Genomic DNA, 14,535 nt, shown 5'->3' with positions numbered 1-14,535 from the left:
TTTATTCAATAAACTGGGTGTGATCAGCATGATAGTTAAATACAAATCAGGAATTTTGAGGTTGATATCATACTGAACAAAGTTGCAAACAATTTATTGCAGGTCCATAACATACGACCCTATGGCCTGAATTCACGAAGGTGGTACAAATGAAACCATGGTTTAAACCATGGACAAAAACCATGGAGCGCCAAGTGTTGCATGGAATATTTAGTTACGAAATCAGTCATTTCGTTGATGAAATTATTATTTTGTAACAAAATGACAACATTTTGTAACTAAATGAACATTTCGTCCTCGAAATGACAATTTCGTTAATGAAACGGTCATTTTGTCGACGAAATGACCAATTTCGTAACAAAATATTCCGTGCGACACTTGGTGTTCCATGGTTTTTGTCCATGGTTTAAACCATGGTTTCATTTGTACCATCTTCGTGAATTCGGGCCTATATGTGACCGTGCACCTCAAAACGAACATAAAGTCGCACACACTGATTTTGCGTGAGGACTGAAAATAAGTGAAATGGGTCAACCTAGCCGAACTTGACTTTTTCATATTTTCTGAAAGAGCGGGTCTTCTTTTATATTATGCTAAAATTTGGTATCATAGAACAGGCAGAAAAGTGTGTTTTTTTAGCAGTTTATCTCGAACATTTTTGGTAGAATAGTTTGATTAGGTGTGTCTTTAGAATCCCTTTTTCATTTCTGAAAAACCTTGTCCACACTCTTCACTTTCAAGTCTAATAACTTTTGAAAGGATAGTGCTACTGCTTTGAAAGTTGGCATTAATTATGGACAGAATGTGTTAATGAGGCATGCTTAATTTCAGTTTAATCTGATAGTCCCTTCATTGTTGTTACTCTTGTGGTTTACATCCTGTTTTTTGTCCCATTCATCACACAGCCAGCACGGTTTGGTAAAGATTAAGAGCTTGAATAGACACCGTACTTCAGAGCCTCTTTTCTCGGTTCACACTTTTCCTGAGTTTGTGCTTTCTTTCCAATATTAAGATAGGTTAGGAGAGTCCATTAGATTTAAGTTATGCATCATTTTAAAGCTTAAAGTCTGCTCTTTCAGAATATGGTCTTAACTAAAAATTCATGTCTGGCGACTTTTTGTTTGTTTTGAGGTGCAGGGTCACATATGTGTGTAGGTGTGTGTTTGTATGTAGGAGTAGTGTGCAGATAACATGTTTGTGTCTTTTAAACTTGGCAAAGCATTGTTGGAATTGTACAATGTATGTCGAAACATATCAAATGAATAGAATTTTGATTTCTATCTTTCTCAGTCAAACCGAGGGATCCAAGGGAAGAGGAGTAAGTATGATTTTAAATTTCTTCTCATACAATATTTGTGTCATTGGGGAGTTTTGCTGTATAAATCATATACCATGGTATTCTTGCCATCAAAATGGCACACCTCCAAATTTGACTCGATATGACTTCATCATTAGAAAAAGATAAGATGGAACAGGTTTAATACAGTCACTCTTTACAAAATCTAAAAGGGATTTTAACATAACTTGCTAATTTGTGAAAGAGAACCCCTCCAAAAAAACCAAAACAAAACAAAACAAAAACAAAAACACAAACCATTGATCCTCTAAAATATGTTGTGAATTTAAGAATAAGCTACAAATCTAGCAATTGGTGAGGCTGGCAAAAATTCTGTATCAGAAACACACGATTATACATCGTATGAACAGCAACCTATATTAAAGGCCCTATCACAACCCTATAACCCTAACCCTAAGTCCTTGGAGAAAATGAGACTGTAGCAATTGTTGTGGGGGCGGCACTGGGCACGCCCCCCTTCCTTTGAATTTTTTTGAAAAATAAAATAAGTAAAAAGAAAACAAATTTTGCAGCAGAAAATTGCGCTGAAGCCTTTTTTTTTCTTTGCTTGTCAGCAGATGAAACCTGGAAGTGGCACGAGAAATGAAAAATAATTGCATGGGAGCCTTTTTTACTTTTGTTTTTTTTTGCTTATCAGCTGATTAAACCCGCAAGTGGAACCAGAAATATTTTTTGCTCCCCCCCCCCCCCCATTTACTCTTTACGGAATTCCTGGATCCGCCATATGCACTGATATCAACCTCTCATGTATAACATTTCTCACTGGAATCACACACATTGTATGAAATACACGAGTACACTCACTTGTCTTCCCAAGGAGCACTCCAACAGAGCTACCATCTTTAGTCACACAATTGCTTCAAATGTGGCTTCATTAATATTGCTCAGTGATTCCTATACATATTCCTTAATTCATGCAGTAAGGAACATTTTGTATAGACTAGCAGCTTGTACAAGTCAGAAGTATTCGAAGTTTAGTCATTCTGTTAACGATACATTGTATTTGATCAATGACAACTGTAATGATTCACCATACATCCAAGCGGTATGTGGTTATTAAGAGTATATGATTCATGTTTGTTATATGTGTACTCACAAGCATACACAATACAACAATATTAATCTGATATTAATTTTTCTAACTGATATAGGTGGACACCTCTGTATGAACGCCTGCTGAGCGTTCCAGAGCTGTGTGAGTACATTTCTCGTGCCTGGCAGCTGGTGGAGGACTGGCACAATGCATTCTGGGAGCTCCGCAAACGGGATCCAGCAAAGGTATGGTGTCAGTAGAAATATTAACCCTATTCCCACCGGAAGGGGGCATTTTGGCCCCCCCCCCCTCGACGTTTTGTGTGATTGTTCCGCAACGCGTGATGCTCTCGCCGCGACATTTTATGACTTTTTTCTTTCAAGTATCGCGCAACTTTTGAGACCAAATTTGTCACTCCTGGGCATACCATTTTGAAGCCACGCCCCTTTCAAAAAAATTTGTTGACCCAAAAATTGCTCAAAAACATGATTTTGTGTACAAATCCAATGTAAATTGTGTTTTTGCAATTAATTCATATAAAAATAAATATTTTTACCTTCAATGGCTGATAATGATTGATTTTAGCCTGATTATGCCTTTAAAAGTTTCTGCGACAAATTTTGATGATAAAACAACAAAAACAAAAAGTAAAAAACAAAGAAATACATAAGAAATTCAATAAACAATAAAATACATAAGAAATAATTATGAAGCCGAATTTTTGCTTCAATATTATTGTTGAGGATATTGAAAAGAATATGTTCACCAAATATTAGAAGTCTTGGAGCTTTATCTTATGATTTATAGGCAAAAACAAATTGCATAAATTAGCATAAATTGATTAATATAAAATACATAAATTTAAATTTGAAAAATCTAACTATACAATCCTGTACATTACATTAGCCTGTACCTTAGTGCAAATTTTTGCGAGGATCGCGCGATCCACGACCAAGATCTGAAGGGGGGGGGGGGGGGCAAAAAGGCCCCCCGATGGTTTCAAGTCCCTCAAAAAACCCGGTGGGATGTGGGTTAAACATCATCCTATTTTCATTATGAGCCAGTAAAAATTAGGGATGATAAAAGTAGTACAAAAGTAGTGGGAAAATGATGTGAACTTTTTCAATCAGGGTAGCGTCAGCTGTTGTATCACTGCTCTCTCTCTAAGTGCCCAGCTGTTAAGCCATAGCACCAACAAATGTCCAATTTACATTCCTAAATCAAGCGGGACTATGTGGGTGTTTCACTCTGTCCAACAGTGGGCCCCCATTAGGCAGAAATGGTTTCCATAGTTCTTGTTTTGCAGCCCAGAGTACCCTCCACAATATACCAAGTCGTGGACTTGTGGTGCAGTAACATGTACCAGTATTAAGTCTCTTAGCCTGTTAGGTCGTGTTCCTTTTGATGATTCTCAGTTATACTCATTGATAAAAAGATAATTAGAATATGTGAGTGATTCCATGCCTTAAATGTTTCATTCTAAAGAATTAAACCAACTTCTGTCATGTGGATCTTACATTATGCACGGAAGATTTTTTCTGCTGAAATTCCACACAGAGATCCTGTAAAGGACAACTGTGGTCACCCCCCCCCCCCCCCAATAATCATGCTCGTTTTCCGAGTCAATGCCAAACCAAATATGCAGTCCCAATGAATTTAAAAGAAAGCTTGAAGCAGTGAAATGACATAGGAGTTTGTAAAGGAAGTCACCATCATCAAAAAACCATGATAGCTATTATGTTCTTTAATTTGGTTTGTATTGCCCCCCCCCCCCATTTTTTCCTCCAAGTCAATTTCCTCCCATTAATGTTAGTACCTATGGCATGACAAATGATGGATATGGGATGGTGCATTCTATTTACAGACGTGTGCAAGACCTACAAGGTTGCAGTGTATGACGTCAATGTGGTATATAAGCCCTTTTTATGAAGCCTTTGGGAACATTTTAATATTGGCACACATTAGAAGAAGCTGGTAATAAACTACCAAAGATAGAAACAAGTACAACCTCTCAAATCCTTCAAATTTATCTGCTGTGGTGGCATTCAGACACCTTTCATCTGCTCCAATTTAGTAGGAATATTGCTATTGTGCTGTGAAAGAAGAAGGTCAGATCAACCTTGTGTCTATCTATTTTTGTGAGCATTTGTTGATACTGAAGAATGGGATTAGTGAAAATACCTATTTTGCAGGTGACAGGCATTCATCAGCATCAGACTTAGTTGGTGACATGACATTTGCTCCTCCGACAATTGCTCTGGTCTTATTTTCTCCAAGGACTTGTAGGGTTAGGGTTGTGATAAGGTTTTAGGTTTAGACTGCGTTTATCTAACTTGAGAGAGAATCACGTTTCAAAATGCGTTTGGAACGGTGTTTGTGAACGTGGTTTAAAATGCTATTCTGGGGGTGCCGCATTTATCTAACCATCATACAATCGCGATTTGAGTGTTGTCACTGCGCAGCTACTTTGCACCGTTCGACCCGGGAAGTAAAGGTCAACTGCATACCAGCAAACATGCCTCATCAATTGGAAGAGAGATGTCAAACCAACAGAACAGTTAAAGTTTCATCAAAGTCAAAGTCAAAACTGAAATACGAATGTTATGTGAATTTTTTTGTTTTTATGTTGCTGTGATTATGATAGGAAAAGCGTAGGAAACGTCAAACTCTTGGGAAAACATGAAACTGTTCAAATTTTGTTGAAGTTTTGTCCAATTTCAATAACAGCTTTCCCTGATTGGTCTCTTTAAAGGTACTCTTGAATTGAATCTTTGTCTTAAGTCAACTCAAGACAGAGTTGAATTTCACTTTGAATTGTACATTGAGTGTTATCCATCATATTTCAGATGTCAAAAGATTCACTTGTATTGTATTCTCTCTTTTTTTCCCTCACAGTTTTGCACCTATACCTGTTGTGTGTGCCTGACAGTAGCCTTTATCAGTTTCTACATACCTGGGGTCATACTAGCGTACTTTGTGAGTAAGTATACACAGCCAACAAGACTTCCAATGAGCTGCAATTCCTTGTAACTGCTTGGGACGAAGATTTGCTTTGTTGATTTGGATGCTTAAACTGGATTAGAGAACGGAAAATGCGCTTTCTGCGCCATCATCGGCCAGTATTGCTTCTGCTTAGAGATCAAGCCAAAGGTTGCAGAATCAGCGCTAGAGAGGATCAATGGTTCTTTACTTGTGCATATTCTACGTTCTTTCTGTCATCTCTCTGTATCCTGGTTTGTTGTCTTACAGTGTGCCCAAGGAAGTACACAATTGTAGAACTTGAACCCTGTTTCTTCCAAAGGCCAGGGCCAAGCCAAAGCTCAGACCAAGTTCAATTGCTAGGCTCAACCTTGCATTTCTGTGCGTTTACACTGTGAAATTGGGCTGCGGCCAAACATGACTCTCTCAATCCAGTTGTCTTGATGCGCGATGTGAACAAATTTAGTTATAAAAGAAGATCTGCTGAACCTTGTAGGAATGTTAGAAATTTTGGCCCGTACTAACATTGAAAATGGACAAAGCATACAGCTGATTTGATACTGACATTTTTGAGTGAAAGGGATGTTTGCTGCAAGGAAAATAATAGTTAAGTCTAAAGTGGTACAAGGTAAGAAAGGTAACAAAAAAGCTTGAAATATACCCTGCCTAAATTCAATACAGGGGGCATTTCATGAAGCATTTTGTCAGATATTTTTTCTTGATAAACTATTATAAGCTACTGAAATCCTTGCATCTGATTGGCTGAAAGCAAATTTGTCCGAGAAATTTGACAGACAAAAACGCTTCATGAAATGCCCCCAGAAGTGAGTACGGTAAATGCTTGTCACTTTCCCTTAAAATTTGTTACGTACCTGAACCTATACTTACAATTCCCCAAGATGAGAACTAGTATGTTTTCCCAACAGCACTCAGATTCATGTGCACATGATCGAGTACAGCACGGTAAAAGGCCCGATACAAAATGAACTTGAATTACGGGGTCAAGCAATGGCCACGCCCCTATAACCTCATAGCTCTGCCACTGAGACTACTACCTACCTCATGGGCCCCATTTCAGAAAAAATGCTAGGATAGCAACTCTCGCTGGAATGGCAACTTCCAATAGCAACAGCCAATGAGGAAGCGGGATTCTTGTCATTACTGTGACAATTGCCATTCCAGTAGAGGGTTGCTATCATATTAACTCTTTATGAAATGGGGCCCAGAAGTGGTCCGAAATTTGACCACGGCTCTGTGTTTCAGTACTGTTCACACCGAACTTTGAGGGCGGCTGATCTGTAACTTGGCCTCAATCTGAGCTTTGGTGTAAACAGGGTCCCAGGAAAGCTTTCATGGCTCTAGGGAACATCATTAACGGTCCCATGCAGGAAAGCTTTCATGGCTCTGGGGAACATCGTAAATCTGCTGAAGGTTTTCTGTGAGGTATGTCCCCCATAAAAGCTTGGGATTCAATGCTGGCTCGTAAAAACAAATTAATTCATGTACAGTGCCAAGATGATGTGCTTACATGACCAACATATTATCCAGAGAGAGCGTAGACAAAAACAAATTTGTTTCATAGAGATGTTGAGACAAAGTTGTTTCACAGAGATGTTTGTGACAGCATGGGCACATTCAAGGAACAATCCACACAACTTGGGATATGATATCTAAATGTAGAAATGCGCATGTGCGTCAAACACACTTTATCTTATTGCTGCCAGAAAAATGTGTACCATATATTTTTATATTCCTGTCTTTTGTGATTTGCCACAGATAAACATGTTCTTATAGGACGACTGAGTCGAATTACCACCGAAGAAATATATATCATATATTTATGTATTTTTTCATGGTGGTTTGCTGGAGAGATACAAAAGAATCAAGGGTAATACTTCCAAAGGAATTCATACTTGTTTGCCAAGATATGTTATAGATTATGATATATTTGTGTGATATATAATTTTGATAAAATATTCCTGTTTTTCTATTCCCAGTGGTTTGCCTGCTACTGTGGCCAGCATTCTTATTCCATGATGTTACTGGCCAGCTCTATACCAAGATGAAGCCTTTCCTCAAACAGTTTGAGCAGAGTATGGACAGTCTGGAGCGGAGGGAGAGGCGACAAAAACGTGAGCTAGTGCCATTCTGTGTCATTAAAATGTCTACTTTCCCTCCATTTTTCCACCAAAAATAGCCACACTTCATCCTGCCCACACTTTCTGTGACTTTGATGTGGAATGAAGGTGGTTACTGATCCCTGTAATACTGTCTATGCCATCAACAATTTGTTTAATGATTTGAGGGACAATGGAATCTCTTGTAGACCTGTTAAGTTTTAAACACTCTACAGTGTAACGTATGTTGGCCATAACAAATAAATATTCAAAAATATGAAAGAAGAAAAGATGATTCAGTGGGGTATGCAATGAGTCAGATGCATTGCTATGTCTGTGCATAAATTAACTATTGTTAGGTTAGGAATAGGTAAACTGAAGGTCCCCAGTCATGGCTGAAATAGACATTGAATAGCAGGCAGAACCCAAACTGAACAGTTTCGCAACATGACTGAGATGTGGTAGTCCCAACTCTTTATATGTCTTTGTTTTTATATCCTAACATAGTGAGAAATCTGATATAACAGGGTAAATGTGTTGGTTTTTTAGCTCCACATTTTAACAGGGTTCCCCTGTAGTAGTGCTATGAGGGTTAAGGTGAGCCTTGATTCTGGCATCAGTCAGATCAAACTTCCCATAATGCTTTGCCAGTGAGGGTCATTACCTCTGATGAAGTACCATAGCTGCTGTACATTTTGTGGGCACAATATTTGTATTTTGTAGTTGCAGTTGTAAGACAATTTTGTTAGTGGTCAGTTTGCAATTAGGAACCACTTTTCAGCAGAACATGGTAAATTTTAGGTTTGCGTGCAGGTGCTGCCTGCCCATGTTGCGTGCACGTACATCGCTCTCATACTTGGTACTCACATAACTGGAGGGTGATATTCTACAAATTGTAGTAGGTTGTTAAATTCGCAAAGTGGAAACCCTTCCCAAAAATATTCAGCATCTACAGTTCTGGACCTCTTCCACAATCCCCCTCTCAATATTTGTCCCCTCAGGTCGTCGCCGCTCCTCGCGTAACCACGCCGACGGTGACAGTAGCACCGACAGTGAGCTGAACGAGTTTTGCCCCTCCCCTGGGCCGGCTGTGGACGCTGCCCTCTTCCATGCCTCCAGGGTGGCCGGCCGGACCCCGTCCTCCAGCTGTCAGGGGACGCCCACCTACGGCTTTGTCGGGGGACTCCTGCCGCGTGGCGCCTCCATGGAGTTCACCGACGATGGTAAGCTCACTCTAGACCGACCGTGTTTCCCAAAATGACTCAAAAAGTGCAGTGATACACACCACAGTTTATTCTTCGTAGCAAGGATGACCACGCTCACTGACTTAATACAAGGATCCAGCTCCATTAGTTGTTTTTTTTAGTCCAATAAAACTATGAAGGAATATCATCTCAGTATCATATTAAAGTTTTAAAGGACAAGTCCACCTTCATAGACATATGGATTGAGCGAATGCAACAATATTAGTAGAACACATCATTGAGAATTTGAGGAAAATTGGACAATCCATTCAAAAGTTATGAATTTTTCAAGTTTCTTCTCAGTCACTGCTGGATGAGGAGACTACTACAGCTTGTGATGTCACGTGCGTAGAATGACATAGAGAAAATATAAAGAAAATTCAACATTTTCACTTTTCTTGCATTATAACAGAACACTTGGCTCGCCTCTGTCAGAAGACGGGGGAATAATATTACCTTTAACATACGCCAGTGCAATTACCTTTAACATACGTCAGTGACAAGTCAAGGAAATGTGCACTTTTTTCAAAAAATAAAATTTGGTAAAATTCCTTTATATTTTCCTTATATTGCTCTACGCATACACTGTAGTAGTCTTCTCATCCAACAGTGACTGCACAGATACTTTAAAAACTCATAACTTGCTGCATTCACTAAATCCACATGTACACTATTGTATATGAAGGTGGACTTGTTCTTTCAGTAATCATCTTTTGGGAGTGAAGTTCAGTCATCTATTTATTTATTTAGCGAAAGTGTGTAATTTCAGAGATGGCTGCTCTGTGAATACACCTAAGTGGATCAGGTTCATTTAAACATTCATTTGAATGATTAGCATAAAGTGTAAAGGACATAAATTGTTCACAAATGTTATATGTGTTATGCACATATTTGCATGTCTGTGTGTTTGTGTGCTTATATGTGTGTGCAAGTGTATGAATGAATGTTGTACGTATGTATGTATGTATGTATATATCTATCCATCATTTGATCCATCTTTGTAATTTGTCATTCATTCCATTATTTCAGAACTGAACACAGACAATGAGTCTACCAATCTCCTGGCTGGTCTGAGTCAAATGCCGTCATTCCAGGACCGCACCTTGGACCCGAGTGGGGATGAACTGGACTCGCACTCAGCTGGCAGCTTACTTCAACTTGGAGTGCAGGAGCAAGATTCCAACAGGCTGCACCCACCCAGGGATCTTCTCGGCATCTCGACAGATGAGGATATGGCTGACCACGAACTGGACACACCGGAATCACCCCTGGATGATTTGTCGAGTGGACACATTCGCACCAGCCAGGAGAGGGGTGGTTCCGATGCGATGGCACCCAACATTGACAGTTCTTTGGCCCCTGCTGCCGCCCAGCTGCTCTCCCAGACCGTGGCGTCGGTTGTGACGGAGGCCCTGACATCATGGACCGACTCGGTCGGTCGGGAAGATACTGTCCAGACGAGGCCCAAGCAGAGGCACCATACACTGCCAGTGAAATCGGCTCAGATGACATCGAGTGGGGCAGCTACCGCGAGCACCACCACCATCCCCAGCGGCCTCACGCCCTCCCCGCAGTCCGATCTGGACCTAGCGGAGTTTGAAATGCTGGACAGTTCGGAACTGGACAATGTGAGCAGTCCGACCACAGAAGACGACGTTAGCCCGTCGTCGGAAAGCAGCCCTGGTGCCCTCAACGCCGGAATCACATACCTGTCTTCCTTCTTCACTCGAAGAAAGTAGCGATGATGGCACGAGAATATTATCATCAATCGACCGGCATAACGAAACCTACTGTAGCTGTGTGTAGGAAAACTTTTTCATGGGGACACATGCAATCAATCTGTAGAAAATGAGACTGGTGGTTTTCAGACTTTTTAAAGAAATAGTTGATACATATCATGGTGTGTGATAGATAACGCTGCAAAACTAATTTTTATTAAAACTTCTCACTTCCATTATGGGTGGGGGGGGGGGGGGGAACACTTTACACTTGAGGGATTATATGTAGGAATGAGGAGAGATTTTTTTTCACCTTTTGAAATAACTTGTAGGTTTAGGTGTAATTTTCATGTTAGATAGTGCTTCTGTCCCAGTGCAGACTTCCCAGACTGATATCAAATGATATAGTCGATTTGTTATTAGATTTAATCTTTACATCATGATCTCCTTTCCTTTTGGTGTTGAATACTACCATAGGTCTGTAGCAGATTTTGGAATATGTGAAATATTTCCTTCCCTTCCCCACAGAGAAAACAACAACAACAACAACAACCTGTAGATAGCTAGTTATGGTTTTAACTAGCTGTTGGCAAATAGGTGAAGGTTAAATTTGAACAAGGCACGTTTGTTTTCAGTGATCATTAATGTTAGTCTGTCACTAGAACAAAGGAACCAAAATACCTCAAAAACCAGGACTCTGCCATGTCAGACACACGCTCTTTGAGCGCCAGTTTCTTGAAAGTACAATGCGAGAGTGCTGTAAAAACAGACTTACAGTATAAAGTGCCATTAGCAGTTTGTAATGAGACTGTATGACGGCAAAGGCCAATTACAGTGAATAAAGTGAGGCCAGTGAGCACCAAGATTACAGAAAACAAAGTGTAGTGTGGAAGTGTAAATTCAGGTACAAGGTAGGTTTACACCTTTTGGGATGATAGTAATGAAACTTTCCATCAATATGTTTCATTCAATTTTTTCAGCAGTTGTTTAAACAAAGGGAATGCGGTCTGATGTGTCTGTACAGCTCCTTGCAAAGGGAGCACATTCTAAAAGTGGGCTTTTGTGATTCATTGCATAAGGCAGATAGTACCTGTACATGTATATAGCAACCTATTTATAGTGGCCACCTGTCTATAATGGTTAGTGGTAATGTTTGAGGGTGCAAACACCTAAATTTGGCTTGTTAGTGTCGTCACAAGCTTCTGCAATTGGCACTTGGTCAGTGTATGTTCTAAAACTTGCGCAGTCACACAATGTCTGAGTGTTTCCATGCGTCTGCTGATTATGGGCCGGTCAAGGTGAGATTCTTGTTTTATCAAATCATATCAAATCAAATTCAGATTCAAATTTATTCAAGAGTTTTCTGCATTGAACATATCACTTGTATTAAAAGTGAAATATAGTCATCATGTTTTCCATTTTTCAAAAATAACTTTAAAAGACTTTGGTACAATTGGAACATTCAGATATAAAACTAAATTAATGTATGATAGTCATGCAACTGAATGGAACGATATGCTAATTTTGAGCTGTATACAATATACGTATAAATGATGACCTGACTGCATTGTGGGGGAATGTATTTGGTGGGATTGGAATGCAGAAGGCTGTCATTAGATAGGCTGATAGCTTGAAGGGACGACAGCCTTGGAAAAAGATACAATGTATAATATTGCATGTATTTAAAAGAAGCCAGGTTATCATACCAGGTTGCCATGGATATGCATATAAAATTCTGTCTGCCAGTCACAACCCATTTGAAAAAAAAAATGTGATGTCATTTATGAGGATCAACATGCATGAAGGTACAAAAAATGGGATGTTTTTTATACCAAATGACAAGTACGAGTTTGTGTGTTCAATGGACTGAAGATTGCATTCTAACATCTTTAATGTAAGTTCTTTTTGTTCTTTACATTAAATTTGTCAGTAGGCTTACATATAAAATAGCATAGAAGGCAAGCATACTTCATATCCTTGTGATGATACTAGCTCTACTTCCCTGCTGCATTTCTGCAAGCAATGCTTGCTTGTATGTTGCATACTAATTTTGCATCTGTATTGACAAAAGCTTGTCGTTTTGGAAGAAACTGGATTCTGGCGAGAATATACATTTGTATACCCAAAATAATGTAAATGCATTCTTTTGATACATAGACATTCTTTTCTCTTTTTTTCTTCTTTTTCATTTTCCCACACATCCTTAGATATATGTGAGGACGAGTTGCTGATTTATCAACTAAATTCTTCTTTAGTTTCACGTCAGGCCTTGTTCGCAAGAGTTTGTTCCTGATTTTCTGGAAATTATGACAGGGTGAGGAGTCCTTGGCTAATGAATTGTGTGTCTAGGGCAGTCAAGTCATTCACATTTGCAGCTGATATTGTAAGACTCGCCTTTTGTCACAGTGTTGCACAATGCACACACATTTTTTCGACAACATTACACAAAATATTAAGCGGATGGTATAACAAATTGCGCTGCACTTGATGAGATTTCCTAGCAACTACGGAAAAAAGAAACAGCATGCCTTTGTAGCAATCGTTAGCAACCCAGATTTCAATACAAGCGTAAATGGAAAGTATCTTACACGTAGCTCCTTTTGTGCATATTTCCTTAGTTCAGTAAGGTTCATTCTCAGTATTCATATTATGTGATGATTTACCAAAAATTATCCAATATCATGGGGAGAGTGTTGAAATCAACTAAAGAGACAGCACCCTGCTCTGTGTAGTGTCTTGAATACCACAGTGGTCTTTTTGTTCAACCAAAAGTGTGCATTACTGGTATTGTCTGGTTCAGACAACGAGCAAATGATCGAAAATCTAGGATAGAAGACTATTTACAGGACACTACTAGAAGTGAATGAATCCCTTCGTCATCTAATCATAACAAGGCCACAAAACAATGATTGTTTACTCAAGCTTACAATCATATATCTGTATATCAACATGTTATTCAGTTGACAGTATAGTTCACAACAGGGACAGGATGGGCAAAAGGTTTTTAAAACATAATTAGGTGTGTTTGTATTTGTTTTTTCTCATTGGCATAGTTGTGTGCTGAGTACACAATTTTTTTTTTTTACCTGTGTTATTTTATGAGTGTGATGGTGTATGTTTTTTATGAGTGTGTTGGTGTGTGTGTAGACTTGATGGTGTCCATGCTTTGAAATTAACATAGGAAGGTTTGTTGGTTTTTTTGTTTGTTTTGTTTTTGGGCTTGTTCTTTTGGTAGCCAACTACTGGTAGTTGAGCAGTACAAAAAATATGACTAAAAGCATCCATCAGAATGAAGGGCACATATAAAAAAGTCATGATTGGCTCTACATCTGTCTGACATTGATAGACAAATTGCTATTGAGGCATAAAATATCCCTTTATACACACTTCTCCTGTAAATAGAAATGTATGGAATGATTTTTAACATACATAGGAGGGGACAATCATGTCGTTAATCTGAACTGTGTTTTTGTCACTGATCAGTGTATCTGCTCATCAGCTTTATGTGTAGATGAGAATAAACACCCTGAAAACTTAAACCATTAATGAAGTGTGGATTATGCCGTCCTCCTAATCTGTATACGTGTGTTGCATTTATCACAACATTAATTGACTTTGTATGGGACTGTGGCAGTTTCACACTGGCGGTTTTTCGAACCTACATTGCAGCCGAGTGTGGTGTACGAATACTATCACTGAATGCCAATTAAAAACCATGGCAACTTAGAGTGCTTTGGCACATGGAAGGTGAATATTTGATATTTTTATGTATCTGTATTTCAATGGCTTTGTGTAATGTTTGTGTACAGCTGTGTTGAATTATTCATGAGCAAATCAATGAAATTAACAAATGCAACAGAGAATGCAAGCCTATGTCAGTTTGTATACGGAATACCATATTATGGAAGCACTGCTTTTGGATAATGTGTAATCGATTACTAATATATACAGGATGAAGGTATTAAGACAGTTTTACGTGATAGCGAAAATGCGATAAAAAGTGAAATAATCGCAAAAAGGAGAGTTTAAGATTGTTCACTAAGCCCTGGGCAGGGTATTAGATGGAAAATGCCCAGTAGACGCATGC

The 14,535-nt window shown here is 39.0% G+C and overlaps 1 protein-coding gene across 1 annotated transcript in view; it reads left to right on the top strand.

The window, feature by feature from the left end:
* LOC139732719 (reticulophagy regulator 3-like) overlaps positions 1-10,584 on the top strand; it is a 29,562-nt gene extending 18,978 nt beyond the window's left edge. The window contains exons 3-8 of the mRNA XM_071643571.1: positions 1,291-1,318; positions 2,509-2,635; positions 5,286-5,370; positions 7,367-7,501; positions 8,488-8,709; positions 9,760-10,584. Coding sequence (XP_071499672.1) covers positions 1,291-1,318; positions 2,509-2,635; positions 5,286-5,370; positions 7,367-7,501; positions 8,488-8,709; positions 9,760-10,469 — 1,307 coding nt within the window. The 3' untranslated portion in view covers positions 10,470-10,584. The remainder of the gene's footprint in view (positions 1-1,290; positions 1,319-2,508; positions 2,636-5,285; positions 5,371-7,366; positions 7,502-8,487; positions 8,710-9,759) is intronic.
* Positions 10,585-14,535: the final 3,951 nt, after the last annotated feature.

The sequence above is a fragment of the Diadema antillarum genome, unplaced genomic scaffold (genome assembly GCF_040938485.1).
Source record: "Diadema antillarum isolate AM-2024a unplaced genomic scaffold, OU_Dant_1.0 seq00000445_RagTag, whole genome shotgun sequence".
Lineage (NCBI taxonomy): Eukaryota > Metazoa > Echinodermata > Echinoidea > Diadematoida > Diadematidae > Diadema > Diadema antillarum.
This window is presented reverse-complemented; position numbering and strand designations above follow the sequence as displayed.